Raw genomic sequence first — 24,975 nt, forward strand, 5'->3', positions numbered from 1 at the left:
GGAGTCCGATCATTTCGTGTGTTTGGAAAGCAATGTTTTTTTAGTGGTTTGCAAAGTATATATGGTGGCAGCTGTTCTTAGTGTGAAATTTGTTCCAGTGAGGAAGGCCCTCTGCCGCAAGTTTAATTTGTCCGTAGACTTCAGAAAAAAGCAACAGTTGGTTATAATCAGTGTGTCGCTTCTTTATTGAAACAGGTGATCAAGAACTTTGATATTTTCTGTTGCTGTGGGTTTTTGTTTTTTATAATTTCATCACTGTTTCTGGTTTTTAGTTTTTATTTGGCATTTGTTTCATAATTTTAGACAGGCTTAATTTACTGGGTTTTAAATCTTTTGGTACTAAATTGTCCCTTAGATGTTCCAGGTGTCCTTTAGATGTTCCAGGTGTGTAAATCCTGCTTTTCAGTAGTTCTCCTTCTGCTTATTGGAGTGTAAAGCCCAAGGGTAAGATGTGCTTGGGGTATTGAAATGGTGAGAATAACTGGAGGCAGCAATCAAGTTGCCGTGCCCTGGATCTGTGCAATGGGAAATAGACTTACTAGGTTAGGAGAAAGCAGCAGAAACTCTTATGAATGTGCTTTCCTTTGGATCCTCTTTCCAAACAAAGAAACTTCAGGTATCCTATCAGCGAACCACTGTGTTTAAAATGCAAGGTCACTTAGCAGGAAACATCTGCGGTTCAGAATTCGGCCCTGGATGAACATACTGATACTGCTTGGTGGGACATTGTAGCGCTAGTTGGGCTCTTTCAACTTTGCTTGTCAGGTTCGGAGCTGGTGAGACTGGGGATGTTGTCAAACAGATTATTTTTGTTCCCCTCATCAAGTTTTCTGCGTCTTAAGTGTGCATATCTGAAATTGTGCTCACAAGATGGAGCTTCTGTTGGTGTACTGCTCACTCCTCTTTGGAAGAGTTGGTGTTGAAGACCCTCTGACGTACCAGTCTGGAGACTTCAGCATCCGCACTGTATCTCCAGAGCAGGACAACAGTGGGGCTGTCTCAAGTAACACTGAGCCCAAAAGGCAATATAACTACACGTGGCCTTCTTGGATGTGTTGGTCTGTGCAGGACAAGAGAATGTTGATCTGGGGGTGGTGGAAGAGTTCAAGGTAACTGTTGTTATGGATGGGTCATTGCCTGGTGGGGTCTAAGTTAACTGTCCCTGGAGGAGGAGGAGAGGAAGAAGAACTAGTTGATAAGGTGAAAGTAGTGGGCACCCTGGGTAGTAGTGACCAGGTAATTATTTTTGAGGATTTTTGGAGAACAGGTAAGGTGCCAGAAGATTGGAGGTGGGCAAATGTTTTCCCCATCTTCAAGAAGGGGGGAAAGGAGGATCGGAGTAACTACCGACCCATCAGCTTGACATCTATAGCTGGAAAAGTTTTAGAATAAATAAACGATCAGTCCTGGAGCATTTAGAAAGGATGGCTGTAATTACTAAGAGCCAGCGTAGGTTTCTCAAGAACAAGTCATGTCAGACTAACCTCATCTCCTTTTTTTGAGAGTTACTACGTTGCTGGATCAGGGGAATGCTATGGACATAGCTTATGTTGATTTCAGTAAGGCTTTTGATAAGGTTCTACATAATATTATTGTTGACAAGTTGGTAAAATGAGGTTTAGATCCTATTTCTGTTAAGTGGATCTGTAACTGGTTGACAAATTGCACCCAAAGAGTACTTGTTAATTGTTCCTCATGCACTTGGAGAGGAGTGACAAGTGGAGTGCCTCAGGGATCTGTCCTGGGCCTGGTGTTGTTCAACATCTTTTTAAGGAAGGAATAGAGGGGATGCTTATTACATTTGCAGATGATACTAAATTGGGAGGGGTAGCAAATACAGTAGAAGACAGAGCCAGGATACAGGATGATCTTGACAGGCTGGAGAATTGGGCTAAAACCAATAAAATGCATTTCAACAGAGATAAATGTAAAATTCTGCATTTAGGTAGGAAAAATCAAATGCATCATTATAGGATGGGGGAGACTTGTCTCAGCAGTAGTGTGTGCGAAAAGGATCTTGGGGTCTTAGTAGACCATACACTGAACTGAGTCAACAGTGTGATGTGGTAGCTAAAAAGGCAAATGCGATCTTGGGCTGTATCAACAGAAGCATAGTGTCCAGATCATGGTTAGATTTCACCTAGAGTATTGTGTTCAGTTTTGGGCACCACAATTTAAGAAAGATATAGACAAGCTGGGATGTGTCTAGAGAAGGGGAATGAAGTTAGTGAGGGGTCTGGAGACCAAGTCCTATGAGGAAAGGTTGATGGAGCTGGGTAGGTTTAGCCTGGAGAGGAGAAGACTGAGAATTGATATGATAACCATCTTCAAATACTTGAAGGGCTGCAATATAGAGGATGGTGCAGAGTGTTTTCAGTTGCCCCAGAAGGTCGGACCAGAACCAACGGGTTGAAATTAAACAAAAGAGTTTTTGGCTAAACATTAGGAAGAACTTCCTCACAGAGCAGTTCCTCAGTGGAACAGGCTTCCTCGGGAGGTGGTGGGCTCTCCTTTGGAGGTTTTTCAGCAGAGGCTAGATGGTCATCTGTCAGCAATGCTGATTCTGTGAACTTAGGCAGATCATTAGGGGAAGGGTTGTGTCAGTGTTTGGCTCTTGTAGCCCTTTCTTGCATGCCCAGGGTCATGGATATAAACTGGCCATATCCAGTTCTACTTAGGCTTCATTCAGAGATGCTGCGTGCTCCTGAGGATTCAATTGATGTGGCTTTGATGAATGCCTTTTTGTTTCTGCAACCTGCAGGTGTGGACAGAATACCTGGAAACAAGCCAGCCACCGGTCTTGTTGATCCTGTTCTATCCCTGCCGTGTAAATCTGCCAAAGGAGAACTTCCTCATGGAATGGCACAAACTAGTAATAATTCTTTGGCTAAGAGTTCACTGCTGCTGGTGTTAAAAGAGGCAGTGATGAGATCGTTACTGAGAAGAGAACTCAGGCCTAGATAAACCTGTTTCAAATCTGCAGTTTCTAGGCAACATTCCTCAAAGTAGTGACTCCCAGTATTTCTGGTTATTTCTGGTTCAGATTGTTTAGATCCTTGTCCATCTGGTTTCTGTCCTCAATATGGCACTACTTTGGTCACCATAAAAGATTATTTGTGCTGGTCAGTACATCCTTGTTAGTTTTCTTAGCAGCTTTTGATGCAGTCAACTGTGGAAATTTTTTGTATTGGTCACCATAGATGGGATTTGGATGCATTTTTGTCTTTGCTCCAATGCTTTCTGGAGGGCAGATTGCAGAAGGAGATGCTCTTCTACCCCTTGGATTGAGGGGGTGCGTCATGGTCCCATAGTCTCCCAGTGGTTTCATGTGGATGTTAAACATCATGGGAGAGTCTCTCTGGAGATACAGGCTGAAGAGTGGGTAATACGCTGGTAACTTTCAGCTCTGTCTGTCCTTTCCAGATAAATCCAGAGAAGAGTGGTGGTAGACCTGGCCGCTGAACAATCAGGTCTACCAACACCTCATATTCTTGAACCTGAAAAGTTGCCCCAAACAGGATCCCTAAACTGTATGAATATACTCCTGAAATTTGGGGACAGGTAATCACACCCATTCTGAAATACTAAGTTGAAATAAATTTGAACATTTTTGAAGTGCACGCTCCCAGTGGTGGTGATATTAGAACTGTGTTTCACCATGGTGCTTTGGCAAACAGGTCTACGTGCATTTTAGTTTTGAGTTGTATCAGGGAAAATAAATTCTGTGTGCCCCTTCGTGAGAGAGAGAGAGAGCGTTCTCTCCTGCCTGCTCTGTGTACTCCCACTGGGCGTGATGCAACCAGCAATCTTAGTAAGAAAGCTGCTTTCAGTCTGACGGTTGCACATTGTGATCAGCTGCAGGTGATGACTGTCTTAAAACTGTGAAGGGATTTGCTATCAGGATCCTGAATCCCAGCTTTGGACGCGCATGCCTCAGGTGGAGCCAGATGCTGCTCACATTGTGTCTGCTTAACTATGAACATAATCCATTGTGTTTACATGTCTGTGGCAGTTTACCCAGAAACAAACTGCCTGGCAGGGCAGGCCCTGGAGCCCAGCAGCAAGACTCACCTGGGTGGAGCAGGTTGGGATCAAGGGTGGTAGCCTTTGCTGTCTGGCCCAGGGAAGCTCAGAGGTTGCGGCAGCAGAAAGCAGGCCTAGGTGGAAGAACAGGGGCTCTCTGGACCCAGGCGTATCTGGGCAGGGCAGGGAAGGGAGAAGAAGAGAGTGGGGCTTAACTCAAGGTGTGATGCTGGGTGTAAGGATCAGGCGTCTTTCCCTAGTATCCCATAAGCAAACTCATCCAGGCAGGTAGTTCTGAAGCAGTAATACTTTATTAGGAGCAAAAAGACAGATTAAAGGACTGACTGCCTACATGCAGGTGAGGCTGGTAATGGCGAAACATAGGCAGGTTACATGTTTAAGAGCATTACAGGCTAGGATGGTAAACACGGCTAAGCATCCCCGGGAGTAAGCTATTCCCAGGACAGGCAGACTAAACATTAGAGCACAGCTGTGGAAAACAGGACGAGCGAAACTGTACACAGAGTTTACAGGCATGAGAACCAAGGACTTGACGTGTAGCCAGAAACTGGCCTACTCATGTCAAGAGCCTTTACTCCTACTAACAGCAAAGGCCTGGCACTGGGGCTATAAAAAGGAAGGAAGGAGAATCGGGAGGAGGCGTCTGGCAGGAGTGGGAGGAGGCAGAATTAGGAGGCAGGTTGGAGTGTTGCAGCTCTTCTCTTATGTAACAGTGTGACCCTGAGGTGGGTGAGATGAACCACACCATCGGGGGTCTGTATTGCTGAGTAAAGTGACTGGCTTAAAGCAAGAGTGACTGAGCTTCCAACCCCAAGACCCCACGGGCTGCAGGGATGGTTGTCCCTCTGCCCCTTGAGGGTGCTGCAGTGTTGCAGCAAAATTTGATCAGAATTGTGTGCAGGTAACTTTCCCACGGTTTTCAGCTTCAAATTTTGCTTTTACTTCTGATGGCTAGGTATTCCACTTCTGCCCTGTTAAAACACTGAAACCTCTGCTTGTTTCGAGGCTGAGTTGCAGCTGCTTGCTAAGATAGTGTCCTCAGAATCAGTTAAGGGAAGATTTTTAGCCACTGTTTTGTATTGGGACAGCTGTCTTAAAAAGCTGACCAAATGGTGAATGGACAAAATCACTTTCCCAACTATGTGACCTGTAAAACATGCACCAGGGGGTAAAAAAACCCAAACTCTGGTATATTTTTTTCACATCACTTCTATGTCAGCCCCTGGACTACAAGGAGAAAGACAACTGGTGAACCAACTAGGATTACCAGACCCCCACTGGCAGCGTGGGCTCCTCCACTTTGGAGCTCCTCCCCTGACACCGTTCAGCCAGCTAGCAGGGGAACTTACTAGCAGTGGACTTAGGCCTAGTTCTCTGTTGTCAGCTTCTACCGTAGAGTTTTTGCTGAAATATCAGAGCATCCCCATGTCACTGGCAATGTGATAAGATCACTGTTGGTGCACCCTGGAAGTAACGTTGCTGCATTGCTGGCAATGGAGGCCTCTGTTTGCTGCTGGTCAGTTCTCCACCTCCCACTGGTTTCTGGGGGGTACCTGGCAGCCCTAGGCCCAGCCAACGTTGGCAAAAAGCTCTCTGCACCACAGAAGGAGCAGGAACGTGGCAGCAGGGGGTCTTAACAGTCACCCTTGAGCTGCCAACCTGGTGTTCCGGGAGGAGTGTAGCTGATCCCCTGCATAACACTGGTTTAATGCCTTGGTAAGATGGTTGTGCTCGAGCAGCATCTCATTCTTACCTGGGCTGAAATTCAGTATATTGGCCCTTGTGCTGCCTGCTGGGATTTCCAGAGACCTCTTTGCTGTAGTTATATTATGTTTTAAAGGAGGAAGAATAACTCCTACGGTGTTCTGCAGACTGTTGACAACACACTGTTGATGCCAGCCCATTCAGAATCCTGAAATGTATACAATTTGGAGGTGTCTGTGAAAATGTTAGCAGTGGGCCCTTTAAGAGCAGATAAAAATTAATTTTTGATGTTTCTTTTTTGTGGTTTTCAGACATGCCCTTCATGCAGCGTTACGTTGGCACCTACCTGTGCAGCTAGTACAGAGGAAGGAGCTATCCAAAATGGATGTCAGGATGAACATAAAAACCCCACAAAGGTATCTGATTCTGATGCTCTTCTCCTGGCTACTCAGCATAACTGGTATGGCGGGTCCAAGCTACGGAAACGGGTTGTCGCTCTACTGGTGATCGGTTTGAAGATGTAATCAGTCAGTTCAGTGAATTGAACAATTTCTGCCTGCAGAGCACAACATTCTTTCCTTCTCTCCTGCTGTGTCCTGCTGCAGCATGGGGGGCATTTTTGGCTGCAGCAGGAGAGGTGGAAAAGTTGCATGCTCCAGGTGGAAAACCGTTCTATCCATTAAAGTGCCCCTAGGGATCAAAGCCTGTGGCCGACAGTCTCTGTTAGCAGAATTCGTAGTATAGATGTTTCCAGAGGCTACATTTGCATAAGTCTGAATTACTTCAGAGAGTTGGAGCTATTCTAGTTCCAAGAACTCTATACGTATACAAGAACATACAAAGAGGTCTGCTGGGTCAGATCAGAGGCCCAGTTAGTCTGGCATCCTGTGGCCAACCTGATCCCTCTGGGAAGTCAAATAGGAACTGTAGCTCAGTGGTAGAGCATCTGCTTGGCATGCAGAAGGTCTCAGGTTCAATCCCCGGCATCTCCAGTTAAAGGGACTAGGCAGGTAGGTGATGTGAAAGATCTCTGCTTGAGACCCTGTAGAGCCGCTGCCAGTCTGAGTAGACAGTACTGACTTGGATGGACCAAGGGTCTGATTCAGTATAAGGCAGCTTCATGTGTTAATGTGAGATGCGCAAAGACCTCTTCTGCTGTTGCCCCCAGCAGATGACGGATGCCCCAAGGCATGCTGTTTCTGAGCACTGAGGCTTCATAGCTGATACCTGTCGATAGACTGCTTCTCCGTGGGTTTGCCTGATCCCTGTTTTAGAATCAGAATCATAGAGTTGGAAGGGACCACCAGGGTCATCTAATCCAACCCCCTGCACAATGCAGGAAATTAATAACTACCTCCCCCCACATCCCCAGTGACCCCAACCCTCCCCCTGCCATGCAGGATCCCACAATCAAAGCACTCCCGACAGATGGCCATCTAGCCTTTGCTTAAAGACCTCCAAAGACTGGGACTCCACCACCTTCCGAGGCAGCGCATTCCACCGTCGAACAGCCCTCACCGTCAGAAAGTTCTGAGGATCTGAGCCATCCTTACATCTTGCAGCAAGGGACTCCAGTAAGCGAGTGTGTGTTGTGTCCCTTTCTGAGTGGTTCTGAGTTTGCTGCACATCTGGTTCATTAGGTGACCCTGAGCTCCAGCACAGTGGGACACATAGAAAAAAGTGTGCCTGCAGGCTCCTCGCTTTTTCCACTCGCTTTTTATCATCGCTTACTTTTTAAATACTAAAAGGCTGAACTGTTTTATCTGTTCCTAAAGCATAAATAAGGCAACACTATTATGTGGAGGTGGTCAGCAGAATTCTGTATCAAGCCACCGTGGGCGCCACCGTGGGAGTTGGTCTGCTGTTGTATCTTATTTGCCTTCCATTGAATCATTGATTGTAGAGGAGTTTTTGCCTCTGCTGTTCTGCTGCAGGCGGTCTCCCCCCCACCCTTAACCATTCTTTTTCATGAAGCCTGAAAAGTCAGTCTCTTTTTAAAGTGCCTCAACGGTGCTGCTCTTGCCTGAGTCAATCATGATGGCTTGTTTAATTTCAGGGTATAATTTGTCCTAAGGGATTGTTCACTGGGAGCATTCCTAATGAAAGGGTGCCTGGAGCCCGTGTGGAAGAGGCCTTGGCCTAGGGGCATCTGGGAGCTAGCTCCTCTTCCCTCGTGGCCCTCACAAGCTGGGCACCTTGGGCAAAGACCCCATCCTCTGGCCATGAAGGTGAAACTCTGCCTGTGCTGCCCTTGAGGAACTACCTGGAGGAAGGGTTGGGTTATAAATGAGAGATGCAGGCAGTGTGTTCGTAATCATAAAGAATTTGATATAGTGTAAATACATCTAATGGTCTAGTATCTCAAGGTAACTGTTTAATATGCTGGTTCTGTTTTAAGCCAAGACGTTTAATCAGCCATCCCTGAAGCTGCTTGAGGTGTGTTGAATGCGCTGGCTTTCTCATTCAGAAATGTACAAATCACAGTTTTTCACACTGAGATGCACTTAAGGATGAAGGTTTGGGCCAGACTGAATTTTCCAGCATTGGTACAGTACTTTCCTGCTTTGGCCTTCCCCCCCACAGCCCACAGAACTCCATAAATACTGCTTCTGGAGAACAGGGCCCTGAGGAATGACAGGAGGGAACCAGTTTAGTCTGGTTCCAACCCAAACAACTGTAATGCAAACCCTCTGACTTCTCTGGTGTGTCCTTCTTTCCTTGACCTGAATTAGGGCCCTGCGGGGTGCAGTCCGAAGGCCCAGAATGGGCTTCTGAGTCCTCCGCCAGAAGAGAAGCTGAGCAACAGCCAGACGTCGCTGTATGAGATGCTGCAGGAGAAAGGGAGGTGGGCTGGAGTAAGCCTGGACCAATCGGCTCTGCTGCCCTTAAGGTTCAAAAACATCCGAGAGAAGACAGATGCTCACTTTGTGGATGTGATTAAAGAGGACAGGTGAGGAGGAGCTGGTCGCCAGTCTCGGATTTTGCCAGGAGGGGCCAGTGTCAGTTTTTTAAAGCTCTGCCTACAGAAGCTGGGGCACTCCAGCAAGTCCTCTGCTTGTCTTTCTTGTTCTCTCTTGCCTTTGTCCCCTCACAACTCGGGTGGTGTCCTTGAGGGTCTCTGTGCCACAGCGGCTGTGAGCCATGAGTGCTAGCGAGTCTTTCTTGCGTCCCACCTGCTCCGCTGACTTGCTGTGTGGGCTTCAGCTGGCCACTCTGCTGTCACGACATGAGCCCCGCTTCATTTCAGGGTTATTGCAAGAGATACCAAGTGAATGTATGTGAAGTGCTGGAAAGACTTGAGGGCATTGAATTATTTCTCAGTGGAGGCCCTCCATGCTTGTTTGTACGGCCCGCCTGTAATGAACGGAGCTGGGGCTTGCACGGAGAAGGCTGCTTAAGGCTTCGTGCATTCAACTGCCCACACCACATCAGTCCCCTCGGCTGGTGTTTGAGTGTGCCCATGCCTTCCAAATAGGTTCTTCCTTTGAGGCCTATCTGTAGCCATAATAAAAGCCTGTGGAGGAGGATAATTTTTATCCCTCTTGCCGCAGTAGTGTCAAGAGGAAATTTGCTGTGCAGTCTTAGCTCAGTGGAAACAGAGTATAAACTGGTTCTTGAAGCAGCCTAGAAATACCACCTCATGATTTTCACTGAAGATCAGCAGCACTTGCAGGGCATCGGGAGCCACACAGTCGGCAGGGAGAAAGTTCTGTGCAACAGGTCTGACTGAGAGGGTCCCTCGTGTGTGTATATATTCCGAGGAGAAAAATCACATCCCCCCCCAAATGAAACTGAACTCTGTAAGAATCTGTCAGAACATGTTGCACTTTATGCATCGTTGGAATTTGGACCAAGTCCCTGTGCTGTCTAGCTGATTGAAGTGAATTTATTTTTGTATCTTATTTTAAAATTTCTGTAGCGTCTTCTTGTGTTCAAAGCAGTTTTACTATGAAGTTCATGCCTAATAAGCAACATAAACAGTTAATAAGTAATTGTGACATGGTGCTGTACAGCCATTTAACAACAAATCATTGCACTATAGAACAGCCATACAGCTGATTCCTGAAATGCAAGCGAAACTAAAAACAGGCTGTAGCCTTTGTGGAAAGACGCCACCAGGGATGGAGCTTTCCGTACTTCTCTGGGGAGAGGCAGCTACTGAAAAGGCCTTTTCTTGCCACTACGTTTTTAGCTTGTGGATTGATGAGCCCGTGGGGCCTGTTGGCTGTTCCATTGTCAGTCAGTGCATGGGTACATATTGGGAGAGGTTATCCTTTTGGTATGTGGGTCAGAGGCTGCAAAAACACTTAAAGGTTAAAACTGCACCTTGAGTTGAACCCAGAAGCAAGCTGGTAGCCAGTATAACTGGCACGCATTAAGCTGTGTATGTGCATAACGCAGATAGACAGTGCCACTGGCATGTTGGACTTAATGCAGTTGTCAAGCCTGGAAGTTACAGGAATGTGGATTAGTGCAGTCAGGTCAAACAGATCTAGAAGAGAGTCTGTGGTTTAAGTACAGATGAAAAGGTACTCAGGACATCAGTTCCCGCCTGCTTCTCAGGAAGCACAGCCCTCTCAGTTCTTTGTCTGACCAGAGGGTGCAGCGTCCACCACCTGTCTGGCACCAGAACTTTGTCATTCTAACTGGGCACCTTCTCCATTGTGTCTGGGATCAGCGTCATTCTGTCCACTCTGTGCATCCACTTGATCACGGCTTTCAGACGGTGCTTAGGACAGAGACAGCTACTTTGGAATACTTAGTTAATGAAATGTAGGATTTGTCAGCATTGTTTATGCCAGTGGTTCTTTAGAAATTGTTCATTATTTATTATTAAGAACTAGCGTGGCATAGTGGTTAGAGTGTCAAGCTAGAATTTAGATGACCCGGCTTCTAATCCCCATTCTGCTCTTCAAGATTGCTGGGGGACTGGCTTAGACCAGCCACACCCACTCAGCCTAGTCTACCACCCAGGGTTGTTGTGAGGATAAAACAGCATAAAGGAGAATGTGTACAGCCCCTGAGCTGTTTGGAGGCTGGGTTGCATAAAAATGTGCTAAACGTATTATCCATCTGTCTCCTAGCTTGATGAAAGACTATTTTTTTAAACCACCCATTAACAAACTGAGCCTGAACTTCCTGGATCGGGATTTGGAGATGGCATACAGGAGCAGCTATCAAGAAGAGGTTTGTATTTGCATTTGTTTGTGTGTGACCTTTTGGTTTTGGCTATATCTGAAGGGCAGACTTCCCCTTAGCACACCCGCAACAGCTGCTGCTTTCTAAATAAATGTGGCTGTTGTGGAGGCTGGTTTTGAGAGGGGCAGAGATCCTTTTCCTGTTGGTGAGCGTACCACGTAAAAATGCCCTCTTTCCTATTCCCCCTGCTCTCCCCCCCCCACCCCGGGGTTTCCAGTGTTAATCTGACGAAGGGAGCTTTGGCTCTCGAAAGCTTATACCCTGAAAATCTTGTTGGTATCTGAGGTGCTCCTGGACTGGACTCTAGCTGTTCTACTGCCGACTAGCATGGCTGCCTTCTAAAACTGACTCTTATAAGCAGGCCTCATAAAAAGCAGCACCAGAGGGGGAGGGGAATTTGGGGTGGAAAAGGCAGGTGAGAAGGGTTAAGTAAACATAACCCTGTTATTCCTTGTGTGTGTGATATTTCCCAATGTAGGGCATATTGGTTGATATTAATCTCCTGTTTGAGAAATTACTTAAAAAGAGTGAATGCAAGAGAGTTTGAAAACGAGTCTGAGCTAAATGTTGCAACTTTGTGAGGCTGCTTATCATTGAAGAACAAACAGAAGATGTTGGGGCTTCTTGCCATGCTTTGATGCGCATCATGTTGCTTGCTGCTGAATAGAGCATTTGTGTTTAAGGTTGTGTTTGTCTCACTTAGCCGTCTTGCCAGGATTTTCATGCTGAGTTATGTAGCTGGCTCCTGAGGAATCTGAAGAGATCATCATGGAAATGTTGTAGGAGTCTCACTGCTGCTTCTATGCATATGCAAGGGATAAAGGGCAAAGGTTCACCCCACTTGCAGTTAGCTCTTTACCCGTAAATAATCCCTGGTTATATCCAGTAAAAAGTTCAGAGAGGGGGAGAGAGAGAGAGAGAGAGAGAGAGAGAGAGAGAGAGAGAGAAAACGAACGAACACACACTCAGGCGCTCTGAATTCTGGGGTAACAAAGGCTAGACAATTCTTACAGGTTTTTCTTCAGTCAAAATTGGCTTGACTGGAATCCTTTGCTCTATGTCCTCTTGCTCACCCTGCGGAATGGCTCTCTGTGGCCTTTGAGATAACCTGGAAATTGGTGCCCTGTTCCTGCATGAAACTTTTCTTTAAGCTGCGTAGCATCCAGCAGACTGCAGACCTTGAAAGCCAGCCTCGTGCTCTTCTTCTCACAGGTGATAAGAAATGCGCCGGTGAAGACTTTTGCCAGTGCTACCTTCAGCTCCCTTCTGGACGTGTTCCTGTCTGCAGTCGTCTTCCTCATCCTGTCCGTCACCTGCTTCTTGAAACACGGGATGGCTGCGTCCCCTCCCCCTCCGGCAGCGGTGGCTGTGGTTGTCATCGCCATCCTGTTGGAGATGCTGTCCCTCTTCGTCTCCATTAGGTAAATTAGGCAAAGCCCAGTCTAGATCTCTGCTTTGCTCTCAGGAAGCTCCTAAGGTATCAACCGAGGAAAGACCCTGTCCCTTTGGTTTACAAACTGTGCGGCTGTGGCAGCAACCAGCTTCTCTGGGCAATGATTAACCAAGTGATGGAGAGAGATCTGCACCACTTCCGCAACTCTTCCGTATCGTTGTAATGATGTCCGGAAAGCAGGTGGTTCTGTCCCCTGTCTTCTCACATTTGGAAGTGCAGAACTGTACTGGGCATACTTGGTTCTAACGGGCCTGTTTAGGTCAAGCAACACCTGTTTTGAGGCATAATTAAAGATTAGGGCCTAGTTAGCTTGGCTCACTCTCATCCCTGATGTGAGAATAAGGAAGGAGGAAGGGATAGAGCAAAGGGCTGAAGCCACCTGTTGCCCTGTTTGGGCCTGACAGGCAGACACTCCACCTCTTCTCCCTGAAGTGTCTGTGGTCCCTGGGTTTAAATAGGATTGCGGTCTGCAGTTACGGAGGCGTGTGAAGAAACAGGGCCTCTTCATGATGAAGAAACGAATGAGCAGCTAGCCAGGATGAGCCTTCCAGCCTTGAGTGTATATTTGGTATTTAATAGTGTCACAGATAAATCAGAGTCTATTGGTTCTTGTGGATTATCCGGGCTGTGTAACCGTGGTCTTGGTATTTTCTTTCCTGACGTTTCGCCAGCAGCTGTGGCAGGCATCTTCAGAGGAGTAACACTGAAGGACAGTGTCTCTCTGTCCTTCAGTGTTACTCCTCTGAAGATGCCTGCCACAGCTGCTGGCGAAACGTCAGGAAAGAAAATACCAAGACCACGGTTACACAGCCCGGATAACACACAAGAACCAATGAACTCTGACTGTGAAAGCCTTCGACAATATTTTAAAGCGGAGTCTGTTGGGAAAGCTTTTGAGCGTGTGTGTGTGTGTGTGTGCTTTCCAGAATGGTGTTCTTCTTGGAGGACGTCATGGCGTGCACCAAGCGGCTGCTGGAGGTGATTGCCGGCTGGCTGCCCCGACACTTTATTGGTGCCATTTTAATCTCCCTCCCTGCTATTGCAGTCTTCTCACACTTCACTTCTGAGTTTGAAAACAACATCTATGTAAGTTGTGCTGTGTCGAGTCTCATTACTTGATGCATTTTGTTCTGTGTCCTTCCCTTCTGTCCCTCCTCCTCTTCCTCCTCCACCCCAAGTATTCTATAAGTGGACAGGCAAATGGCTGGTGTGAAAAGCCACATGTGTCTCTTGAGGGTGGGCTCCTTGTTCTAAGCTATCAGGCATGGGGCTCAAGCAACACGTGGCCCTCCGCCTTGAGGTGATGAACAGCAGATCAAGATGAAGTTCCTTGGCTGTAGCAGAGGTCCTAGAACTCCTGCACAAGGACTGTATCTATACATTCTCAGATGCTGGACAGTCAAGAAGAGTTGTAAGAGTTGTTCAACGGCAGAATGGACTGCCTAGGGTGGTGGTGAGCTCTCCCTTTCTAGCAGTCTTTAAGCAGAGGCTGGACAAACACTTGTCAGGGATGCTCTAGACTGCACCTGCATTAAGCAGGGGGTTGGACTAGATGGCCTGTATGGCCCTTTCCAACTCTATGATTCTATGAAACCCTGGATCGTCTGGTAGCTGCACACCCACAAATATAAATTACTGCGTGTATCCTGCCTTTTGGCCCTGTCAGAGTAGATTTCCCCCCCTGAACATCCTGGCCTCTTTTGTCACTGTGGCAAAGAAAGGTAGTGCAGTGGCTGGAATGTTGAGGGCCCTGGAGGAATGTTAAGGGCCTTGGAGGTTTAAATACATGCTTGGCTAGCAAGGAAGGTGGTTGGAAGCTCTTGGGCAAGTTGCTCTCTTCTTTCAGCTCACCTTGCAGAATGGGTGTAAGATCAAAACAACTCTAGAAGATCCCTGGAGGAATGCTGGTGGATAATAAATACTTTGTGAATGCCCTGGTGCGCATCGTGTTTGGTCATTGTGTCTCTGCCTAGGCTGTTAATTTATTATATAGTCAAGCTTTCAAAGCAGTTAGACTCTTGTCCTTGGGAAAGGACCATAACATTTTCCACCTCTGGTTGACTACAGAACTTACTTTGCTTTTGCAAACCAGGCTTTGGGATGGAAGAGTCTGGACCTTGGTCTTGGGCTCAGCAGCCCCACCCCCCAAATCTGGCTCTAGTTAAAGCATATGTTCTTATCTTAAGAACAGAGTCTGAGATTTGTCATCCAGAGTCTGAGATTTGCTGTTCTCTTTGCCTGAATGTTAAAGATGTGAAAGTGTGGGGGGTTCTTCTTAGGATCTCCGGACTATGAGATTCCACTGCTGGAAGCCCGTATCACATGGGCACCGGGTTCAGCATGGGGTTCCTGCGTCATTCTTCTGCTTGAAGTGAAGTCCCCTCCTCCCTGTCCAGTTGTCTGAAGGACCTTCACTGAAGCTGGTGCTGGATGCTGACCGCCTGCCGTTTCTCTCTGCTTCTTGCAGTGCACGATGTTCATGTGTTCCACGATCCTAATCACGATCGTCCAGTATTGTAACTTCTGCCAGCTCAGCTCTTGGATGAGATCATCTCTGGCCACTCTTGTGGGAGGCGTCCTGCTCCTCTTGCTCTATGTGTCTCTGTGTCCTGACAGGTGAGCCTCAGAGGATATTTCAGCCCTTTGGCCAGCTGCAGAATGGCCTGTCTGTCACTCGGGGGTTGGGAAGTGGCTCTCGGTTCAAAGTTATGGAGCCCCGGAACAGAGCATTGCCGTTCTTTTCTCAAGCAGGTTCTCTGGTTCTGTCCATCAGACAGAAGATCTGCTTCTTTAGCCAGCAGATACTGACTTTGAGGTTCCTTCCAGGAATGAGGGGAGGGTTGGGGCTGCGTGAGTGCCTGGCTGTGTGCTCTGGGTGCCCAAATGTGATCTTGGGCTGTATCAACAAAAGTAGTGCCCAGATCATGCGAAGTGATGGTATCGCTTTACTCTGCTCTGCTCAGACCTCACCTAGAGTATTGTGTTCAGTTTTGGGCACTGCAATTTAAGAAGGATGTAGACAAGCTGGAACATGGCCAGAGAGGGCAACAAAGATGGTGAGAGGTCTGGAGACCCAGGTCCTTTGAGGAAAGGTTGAAGGAGCTGGATATGTTTAGCCTGAAAAGGAGAAGATGAGAGGGGATATGATAACCATCTTCAAGTACTTGAATGGCTGTCATAGAGAGGATGGTGCCGAGTTGTTTTCTGTTGCCCCAGAAGGTCGGACCAGAACCAACAGGTTGAAATTAAATCAAAAGAGTTTCCATCTAGACATTAGGAAGCATTTTCTAACAGTCAGAGCGGCTCCTCAGTGGAACAGGCTTCCTCGGGAGGTTGTGAGCTCTCCTTCCCTGGAGGTTTTTAAGCAGAGACTAGATGGCCATCTGTCAGCAATGCTGATTCTATGACCTTAGGCAGATCAGGAGAGGGAGGGCATCTTGGCCATCTTCTGGGCACGGAGTATGGGTCGCTGGGGGTGTGGTGGGGGAAGTAGTTGTGAATTTCCTGCATTGTGCAAGTGGTTGACCCTGGTGGTCCTTTCTAATTCGACGATTCTATGATCCTTGTGTCACATGTGCTCCCCTTGCATTTCCGTTTCAGCTCCATGATCTCCCACCCGGATTCAGCACAGAACTTCAGGTAAGCACTGACCTGGGCTGACGCTTCCGGTGTTTGCAGTTGCCAGCAGGCAGTCTGTTCCCGGAGCCTTTATTGTGCCAACCGGAAACATTCTCCGTTTCCGTCACAAAATCGAATGCTTCCTTTTCTCCAGAGGGAAAGCGGACATTTCAACAGCTGTTCATGGTTTGGGTGTCCAGTTGTCCAGTGCTGGCTTTGTAGTCTCTCCACTTATTTTAGTTTTTTAATTTTATTTATTTTTATTTTATTTACATTATTTATAATCTGCCTAAAAGAGCCCCGTGGCGCAGAATGGTAAGCTGCAGTCCAAGCTCTGCCCACGACCTGAGTTCGATCCTGATGGAAGTCGGTTTCAGGCAGCCGGCTCAAGGTTGACTCAGCCTTTCATCCTTCCGAGGTTGTTAAAATGAGCACCCTGCTTGCTTGGGGGTAAAGGGAAAGATGACTGGGGAAGGCACTGGCAAACCACCCCGTAAACAGAGTCTGCCTAGTCAACATTGGGATGTGACATCACCCCATGCATCAGGAATAACCTGGTGCTTGCACATAGTCCACCATTCTCAACAGGAGCACAAGGTAGTTTACACATAGTCAGTACAGTCAACAAAATGGGGCATTTAGTAACCAATGCAGTTGGATTTTAGAAGCCTGGAAAGAAAGAACTAAAACATAGCATAAGTATTAACACGACACACTAAGTGGTATGAAAATTGCATAATAAGGTCTTGCTTACAATAAGCTATACACATTAGTATAGACCACTGTCTCAATCATTTATCCAAGTAAGGTTGTAAAACCCTTTTGTGCAGTGCAGCCTGCGCAGAAAAGCCCTCTTGACTCGTTCAGTTTTGTATAGTTTGCAGAAGGCCAGGGGAGCAGGAGCTTTTCTGACCTCCTTAGGCAGGAGCCACAATCGAGAACTTATTTATTTGCAATCACTGATAGTCCACCTTTCTTGCTGAGGCTCAAGGGCAGGTGACACAGTTTAAAATAACGCAATAAGAACAATACAAAATATGCATCCATACATGGGGAAAAAACCTCCCTGCCATTTCTTTGATCAAGACTTCCCCCTTTCTTGTGTTATGCCTGTCCATCCCCCCCTCCCCGCCCACCAACTGAGACATGATGCAGTGGGAGGGAGCATTTTCTGACTGGGAAAACGGCATGCGGGCAGGACCATAAATGCTTAATTCCTTGGTTCCATTGCCTTACCCGAATTTGGTCTCCTGGTGACTTCTGTTTGGGGGCCAAATAAAATGCTTGAGTTCAGAACTTGTATAACTTTGGAGAGGGGCTGTGGCTCAGTGGTAGAGGATCTGCTTGGCATGCAGAAGGTCCCAGGTTCAATCCCCGGCATCTCCAGTTAAAGGGACCAGGCAAGTAGGTGATGTGAAAGTCCTCTGCCTGAGACCCTGGAGAGAGCTGCTGCCGGTCTGCGTAGACAATACTGACTTTGATGGACCAAGGGTCTGATTCTGTATAAGGCGTGTTCATGTGTTCAACTTTGCCCCATAAACTTCCATTTTTAGCTCAGTTGTAGTCAAGATTGAACTAATGCCAAAATGTTATGCAGGTACAATATATAGTTTTGTCTTTCACGCTTTGTGCAGGTTTGTTACATTAGCTAGGGAACCAGATACAGGGATGGTAAGGGATTCACGGGTCCAGTTGCAGTTGTGGTGAAAAAACTCCATTTATGGCAGCTACTCCTTACAGTTCTTCAGTTTCATTTATTAAAACAAAAGGATATCAACCAGAATGATTTCTTGCTGTGGAAGAGTGAATAGTGTAGAGGAGAGGAAGAATAGTTGATTATAACCTGATCTGGGTCTTTAGTTCTGTTTTCTGCCTTCTGCCAGGAAGGGAGAACAGGAAACCGGGACTGCTTTTCTCCTGCCCATCGTATGGTAGTGCTGTGGGGAGGGTTGCTGGGCGAACCAGGCAGCAGGGTAGTGTGAGGGAACCTGCCTCGTTGTCTTTCCACAGTACAACTTTTCTGCCTGGCTGGTAGTTGAAGCTGGGTAAGACTTCAGTCAGTCTGAGCTCCCAGAGGCCCTCATGCGGAACTGAGCCAGTTTCCAAAGTGAACTTAATTCCTAGAATTGTGGGGCTAGAGAGGACATGAACGGAATCCGTTTCAGCACTCTGTACTGAGCCAAGATTCTTCATCTCCATATATTGATGGTGAGATTACAGTAGAGATGGGTCAAGATTTATATCATGCCAGCTGTACCTGTGAAAAAGAGAAACAGGTTTAGTCATAAGAACACGCACATAGGTAAAGGAGAATGCTGCTAAACTCTCTGGGACATCCTGGTTTTGTTTCAGTAAAAAATCATGTAAATGCATTTAACTAGAAAGACTTTCCCTAAGTACACATAGAAACAATCAATGGTAGACAGGGCACAACTGAATAGAGTGAGCCCGTGGGGGGAAAACATTAAAAAAATGGATTACAAAATGAAAGATCAAGGCACTAAAAGCAATACAGATAAAGCAACAGAGATTGAATGGCAAAATTGACCAACGATGTAATAAACAGTAGTAGATGCAAGGAACATAGATAGCCCTGGAAACTGGCTAAGATTTCACAGGCACTAAACACTTCCTTATCACAAAAAGGCCCCCTGAACAGTCCCATTTTACGCATTCTGCGGAATGATGACTGGGTGGGAGCTTTCCTTGTAGCTGAATTTGCACCTTGAATTGAACGCACGGACTAATTGGTAGCCAGTAGAGTGACTGTAGGATAGGTGTAAGAGGCATACTCTGCTGTGCTCCTGATAATAATCAAGGCATGGTGTTCTGTACCTGGTGGAGTTTCCAGGTTGTCCAGTAACCCTAACAGGGTTGTATATTGGAGGTCATACGGCAGGTTGCCTGGCAGGATCGCAGCCAAGGAGATTCCTTTAATCCCTTTTCCTTTAGCAGACTAGCCCTTTCATTTGAAGATTTGGATGTCCTGCCCTTTACGTAGAATGGGATATTGTCAGAGAAGGGGGAAAGGCTCTTCAGAGAGAGACCATTGTCCTCTCTTTACAATGGTGGTGTTAATCTTGGTAAAGAGGCCAGTGTGGGCGTGTTGTTCACTGGTGATTTGTACTTCCAGTCAGAGCGTTGCCCTACTGCCTGCCGGACAGGACAGCTGAGAAATTATTGCTTCCCATGTTATGCATTAATTGCTTTTAGTGTGCATATTGTTTACGGCTGCCTCACGATCACAGTTTTCCTGCATGGAGATGGTTGCTTTATAGAAAAGCACAGGCGTGTTGTAACTTGAGCTTTTTCCTGCCATGAGTCTGGAGATATTGAACACATGAAGCTGCCTTATACTGAATCAGAACATCGGTCCATCAAGGTCAGTATTATCTACCCACACCAGCAGCTGCTCTCCTTGGCCTCAGGTCTTTCACATCTCCTACCTGCCTAATCTCTTTAACTGGAGATGCCAGGGATTGAACCTGGGACCTTCTGCAAACCAAGCAGAGGCTCTACCACTGAGCCATATCCCCCACTCCAAACAGGGAAGCAGTAATGTGTGAGCAGGGCCCATTGCAAAGAGAGAGCTTGGTGTGAAAACTGGGCTGCCAGGGCAGCTGTGCATGTTCAGCAGCTGCCACTGTGGGAAATGTGCATTTTCTTGCTGATGTAGTGCTTTTGCAATTGTTTTTGTAGCTTTATGGAAACCTCCTACTTTGATTCAGCACAAAACTTCAGGTAAGCATTAACATTCCGTGGCTTTCTCTGGTTCCTGCCAGGCCTTAGAGGCCTTTGACGAAGAAAGGATTGCAACCATTTAAAAAAACAAGAATAACAAGCTGTAAGGGGTAGGAGAGGACAGTTGCCATTCACAATATTGTGTCCTGTAGAAGCAGTGGAGGAAATGGCCATATTGGTACTGAATAGACACCTGGCAGAAAAGATTTTCTGTTAATGCTCTAAGTAATAATAGGTGGAAGAGAAATGGTTGTTTTCAGAGTGTAGAAGATTTTTATTTTCTCTGGAAGAACTGCATGACAAGGCAGTGTTGCAAGCACAGGTAATTTGAAATCCTGCTGAGTTTCACAGGACTGGATTCCAAGACTGCTTTCCTTTTGGGGGGGGAATGAACCCCCCTAGTCATGGTGGCTGCAACAGCAAGCGGTGTGGGAGCAGACAGCGAAGAACATCTGCACACCTTTCTCCCCCTTTTCCTCTGCAGTGTCTCTGGTTGTGCAGAATGCAACAGAGATTGCGCTCCTCGCATTGAGCATGGTGATGCATGGAAATTCCCAATACATTTGGGGGCTACCTGTGTTCCATGAGGAGAAGCATCCTAAATGAACTGTTGGCTTCTTGCTGTTCATTGTCATTGCCCAAGGAGTTCATGCAGCCAGAGAGGCTGGTGGTCAGGTGACCTGGTGCAATCCATGGCCAAAGGGAAAGGCTGGCGAAGGTAGGGATGCCCCCCCACACACACACACGGACTCTGCCAGTAAACCGTCCTGATAAAGAACTGGTTTGGTGCGCTCTGCTTTACCTGCTTAATATTTTTTTAAAACCGTACTTCCAAGGCTGGGCCTTTTGGTGTAGCAAACTTTTCTTTAGTCTACTGCTGAATAGCCGATGGAGCGTGCCCCTGGGGCAGCAAGTGTCAAGGTAGCTGGAGCCCAGGAAGAGTTACTTGGATCATGGACTTATTATGCTGTAGACATCTGTGAAGTTCCAGCTAAAACTGGTGCTCCAGTTCTGAGATCTCTTGGATTTCAGGATAATTTTGGTCCAAATTAGAGTCTGATGTTTGCAGCCTGACACCGGCATTGATGAAAGCAGGAGATGCAGGTCAGACTTTTCTGTGAATTCACAGACTGGCTGCAGTTGGAAGGTGTCGTCCCTTCGGCTGTATTCCATGTGCTTGGTATTCTGTTACGTCGCATTGGGATTTCAGTTCCACATAAACTCCAGTTTCATTCAGTACAGAGTTGTAGCTAAGGATTAACGCTGTGCCCATTTCTGCATCTTTCTTTCCTTGCTCAGCTGATTTATTTTTGAAAGATGGACAAGAAAATCAGTGTAGAGCTGTAAAATTTCTAGAAATTTTGAAGGCATGTGGGATAATTTAAATATATGAAATACTTTCCTATTAAACCTAAACTTATTTGACTGATTTAACATAAAATGCAACATTTATAATTTAGCATTTAAAATTTTACTATTTGGCATATTTGTGGAAAAATACTTTTTCTGCAGGAAAAACTGCAGGTGCCCCCAATTCTCGAGGAACTTCAGGCCATCTTGTGCTACCACACAGTTAAAAGATGCAAACGAATTCTGTACTGAATACATGTATTATTGAGCCAAAACACTCTCGTCTTTCCTTCAATAGAGTCACAATAGGCAGGACTAACAGCGTACCTGGACATGAAGTTAAAATTATAACCTTGAAACGTTGATTAATGATAATGTATTATCATTAGATACATTACGACATATTAATTGTTGCCAAAACTATTTACATTTAAAGAAAAAGTCTGGAGCATATTGTATGTCTATAATATACTCAGGAATTAACCCAATGCTTTAGACTGTCTTGCATAAATATTTTTCATAAAACACATTTTGAGTAAAACTTTCTCTTTCATTCCAAAAGGAAAAAGAATCATAGGAGGGTCCCGTCCCCCCCGGTGCTCTCTAAAATTTCCCAGATTTTCTGTCAGGAATAATTAAAAATGGTCTTTGGGGTGGGGAAAACCATGCTTTTAAAAAACCTGTTATTTTTCCTGGGCCTTCACATCTCTAAATATGTGTGGTTGGTTTAAAAGAGAAGCTTGATCCTGGCAACAGGGAGGAACCTGTATAGACAGACATTTTCTGGGGGTTATTGTTGGAAACCAAATTCTTCTTGTACTGCTTATAACCTATTGCTGAGCTTATTACTATGGTCATAAAGGGCTAGAAATTTGATTTTTTTTAAAGTAAGAATTCTGTTTGAGGTATAGACACAATGTAAAAGACGTCTTTAAAAGCAAGAGTCCAGTAGCACCTTAAAGACTAACAAAAATATTTTCTGGCAGGGTATGAGCTTTCGTGAGCCACAGCTCACTTCTTCAGATACCCTCTGTGAATTCTTTAAAAGTGTTTCTGTAAAATATGTATTTACCTCCATTTTCTGTCTTGCTTCACTCTAGTTCCCCAAACAATCCATACAACAGGACGGCTTCTGAGGACTTCAGGAGGCCAGCAGACTTGATTGGTCAGGAGGTGGTTGTGGGTTTCTTCCTTCTGCTACTCTTGGTTTGGTTCTTGAATCGAGAGTTCGAAGTCAGTTACCGCCTCCATTACCATGGCGATGTGGAAGCCGACCTCCACCGCACGAAGATCCAGAGCATGAGGGATCAGGCGGACTGGCTGTTGCGGAATATAATTCCCTATCACGTGGCCGAGCAGCTGAAAGTCTCTCAGAGCTACTCCAAAAACCATGACAGTGGCGGAGTGATCTTTGCCAGTATTGTAAACTTCAGTGAGTTCTACGAGGAAAACTACGAAGGCGGCAAGGAGTGCTACCGGGTCCTGAACGAACTGATTGGAGACTTTGACGAGCTCCTGAGCAAGCCGGATTACAGCAGCATCGAGAAGATCAAGACCATCGGGGCCACGTACATGGCCGCCTCTGGGCTCAACGCCTCCCAGTCCCAGGACAGTAGCAGTCCGCACGGACACTTGCAAACCCTCTTCGAATTTGCCAAAGAAATGATGCGAGTGGTGGATGACTTTAACAACAACATGTTGTGGTTCAACTTTAAGCTGAGGATTGGCTTTAACCACGGGCCCCTGACAGCTGGGGTCATTGGCACCACCAAGCTGTTGTATGACATCTGGGGGGACACTGTGAACATAGCCAGCAGAATGGACACCACAGGAATGGAGTGTCGCATCCAGGTGAGTGAGGAGAGCTACCGCATCCTGAGCAAAATGGGGTATGACTTTGATTACAGGGGGACAGTCAACGTGAAGGGCAAAGGTCAGATGAAGACCTTTCTGTACCCCAGGTGCACGGATAACGGGATTGTCCCCCACCACCAGTTGTCTATCTCTCCAGACATCCGTGTCCAAGTGGACGGCAGCATTGGGCGGTCTCCCACAGATGAGATCACCAACCTGGTGCCTTCTGTACAGAACTCGGACAAGGCTCCCCACGCCTATGATCATAACTCAGAGTTTTTGCCATATTTCAAGAAGTTCCCAAAAGAGTCTGTAAAATCAGACGACCGGCACAGGTTTGGTAAGCTTGGTGAGAAAAACGACTGTGTGGAAGCAGGTCCTGAGGAGGCTGACGAAAAGACCAAGCTGAACAACTCGAGGAGCGTGTGATGTCCCGGAGAGCCGGGTGAGCAGGCTCCGTCCCAAGGAACACTGAGCGGCCCTCCAAGTGGGGGGCAGGAGAGGGACTTCCTTGCCGGCTGAGTTGTCGCCTGCCTGAGTGGATCGCAGCCATGTCGAGCCGACGCCCCTCTCACTCTCTGCCACGTTCTTTCTTTCAGCGGAGAGGAGATAACAAGTGCCTTCAGACAGATTCCACTGGACTCCCTCTTTAGGTATAGAGGCACAAAATCAAACCCTAGGTGGAGGATATGAATGCGTTCAAACGAAGATAAACCGTGGCTATATCATTTGTATTGTTTCTCACAAGCATTGTGTATTGGGGTTATGATGATGATGATTTTTTTTGGCTATTGCAGATTCATGGGGGGAGAAATACATCCATCCATACGTATATATATATAAATATATATAAAATAAGCCTTTTGTATGTAAACACAGACAAACGCACATTTACTTTTACCTTACAATGAGCCTGTAAGAGGTTCCTTCCTGGAGGAAAGGGAAATGGCCAACACCACTGGCTGCCCCTCCTGGTGGGCCGGGGGAGAGGAGTAGTGTCGCTTGGCAGTCCAGCACCGGTCTGGAGGGGTAGTTGGACTCGTTCCCTTTGCCACAATTGGACTGAAGCGTCTGTGCGTGCACGGGAGTGTGCTACGTGCCCTTCACCAAGCGGGTTCTTGACGTGTGGGGCCTGGTGCTTATCCGGCTGTGTGTGTGCACGCTCATGTTCCAGAACCAAATGCATTCTTGGGTGATCCGCTCTTTTACTCCTGCTGGATGGATTTCTGAGTTTTGGGATAAAACGGCTGTTTTCTTTCCGCCCTCCCTTAAGTCTGTCCTTGTAGGGGATGCCAGGGTTTGTATGGGTCCTAATTGGTATAATCCAAAACCCCATTCCAGGTGTCTCCACACACTCACGCCTAGTCTTGTCCTGGGCAGAACTGATGGCAAAAGCTAACGATCTCCTGGGCCTTGGGTGGGCACACCCGTGTGCGTTTCTGTAGCAGCTGCTGGAAGGCCAGGTCGGGTCAGGCGGAGAAGCACAAGCAGGAGGCCGTCTCGGTTCTTTGCAGGCTTTGGGATGTGGGCTGCCTTGGCAGAGAGGCACGGCTACTGAATTCTGTCGTGACTGTTCAGCTCATGTGTTTTTACTGTCTGGGGGGCACATGCCTGGAACACTGCTAAGTTTGTTGGCCTCCAGTATCACCAACTACTTCATAAAGATGATGTATTGAAACCTCAGTCTGCCATGGAGGGGTGGGAGGGGAATAGACTACCTTGTCGGCATTTGTCTAAGTTTAGAGGATTTTTAAAAGCTAAGCAAAAGAGCCCCTTGTGGCACCTAAAGAGTCACAGATTTGTTTCACCACAACCTTTTGTGGGTTTGGGAGGGGGGCTGCGTTGTCCGATGATGATGTGGCTTCAGAGCTTCTGCTGCAGAACGCGCATGCCGCAGGATTTGACTTCTGCCGCAAAACTTTGGCGTGGCTGTTCTGGAATATGAAAGGTTTAAAAATACACTTTCTCTGAACCATTTTAAGTTGGTGATGGTGTGTGTGAATTTGTGTTTC

The 24,975-nt window shown here is 46.8% G+C and overlaps 1 protein-coding gene across 1 annotated transcript in view; it reads left to right on the forward strand.

Moving 5' to 3' along the window:
• Positions 1–23,392, forward strand: part of ADCY9 (adenylate cyclase 9) — a 28,971-nt gene extending 5,579 nt beyond the window's left edge. Inside the window, exons 3-10 of the mRNA XM_056866250.1 lie at positions 6,060–6,164; positions 8,481–8,698; positions 10,833–10,935; positions 12,160–12,368; positions 13,327–13,486; positions 14,868–15,016; positions 16,001–16,039; positions 22,210–23,392. Of these exons, the coding sequence (XP_056722228.1) occupies positions 6,060–6,164; positions 8,481–8,698; positions 10,833–10,935; positions 12,160–12,368; positions 13,327–13,486; positions 14,868–15,016; positions 16,001–16,039; positions 22,210–23,392 (2,166 nt within the window). The remainder of the gene's footprint in view (positions 1–6,059; positions 6,165–8,480; positions 8,699–10,832; positions 10,936–12,159; positions 12,369–13,326; positions 13,487–14,867; positions 15,017–16,000; positions 16,040–22,209) is intronic.
• The last annotated feature ends 1,583 nt before the right edge of the window (positions 23,393–24,975 follow it).

This window comes from Euleptes europaea, chromosome 21 (genome assembly GCF_029931775.1).
Source record: "Euleptes europaea isolate rEulEur1 chromosome 21, rEulEur1.hap1, whole genome shotgun sequence".
In the NCBI taxonomy this organism is placed as follows: Eukaryota; Metazoa; Chordata; class Lepidosauria; order Squamata; family Sphaerodactylidae; genus Euleptes; species Euleptes europaea.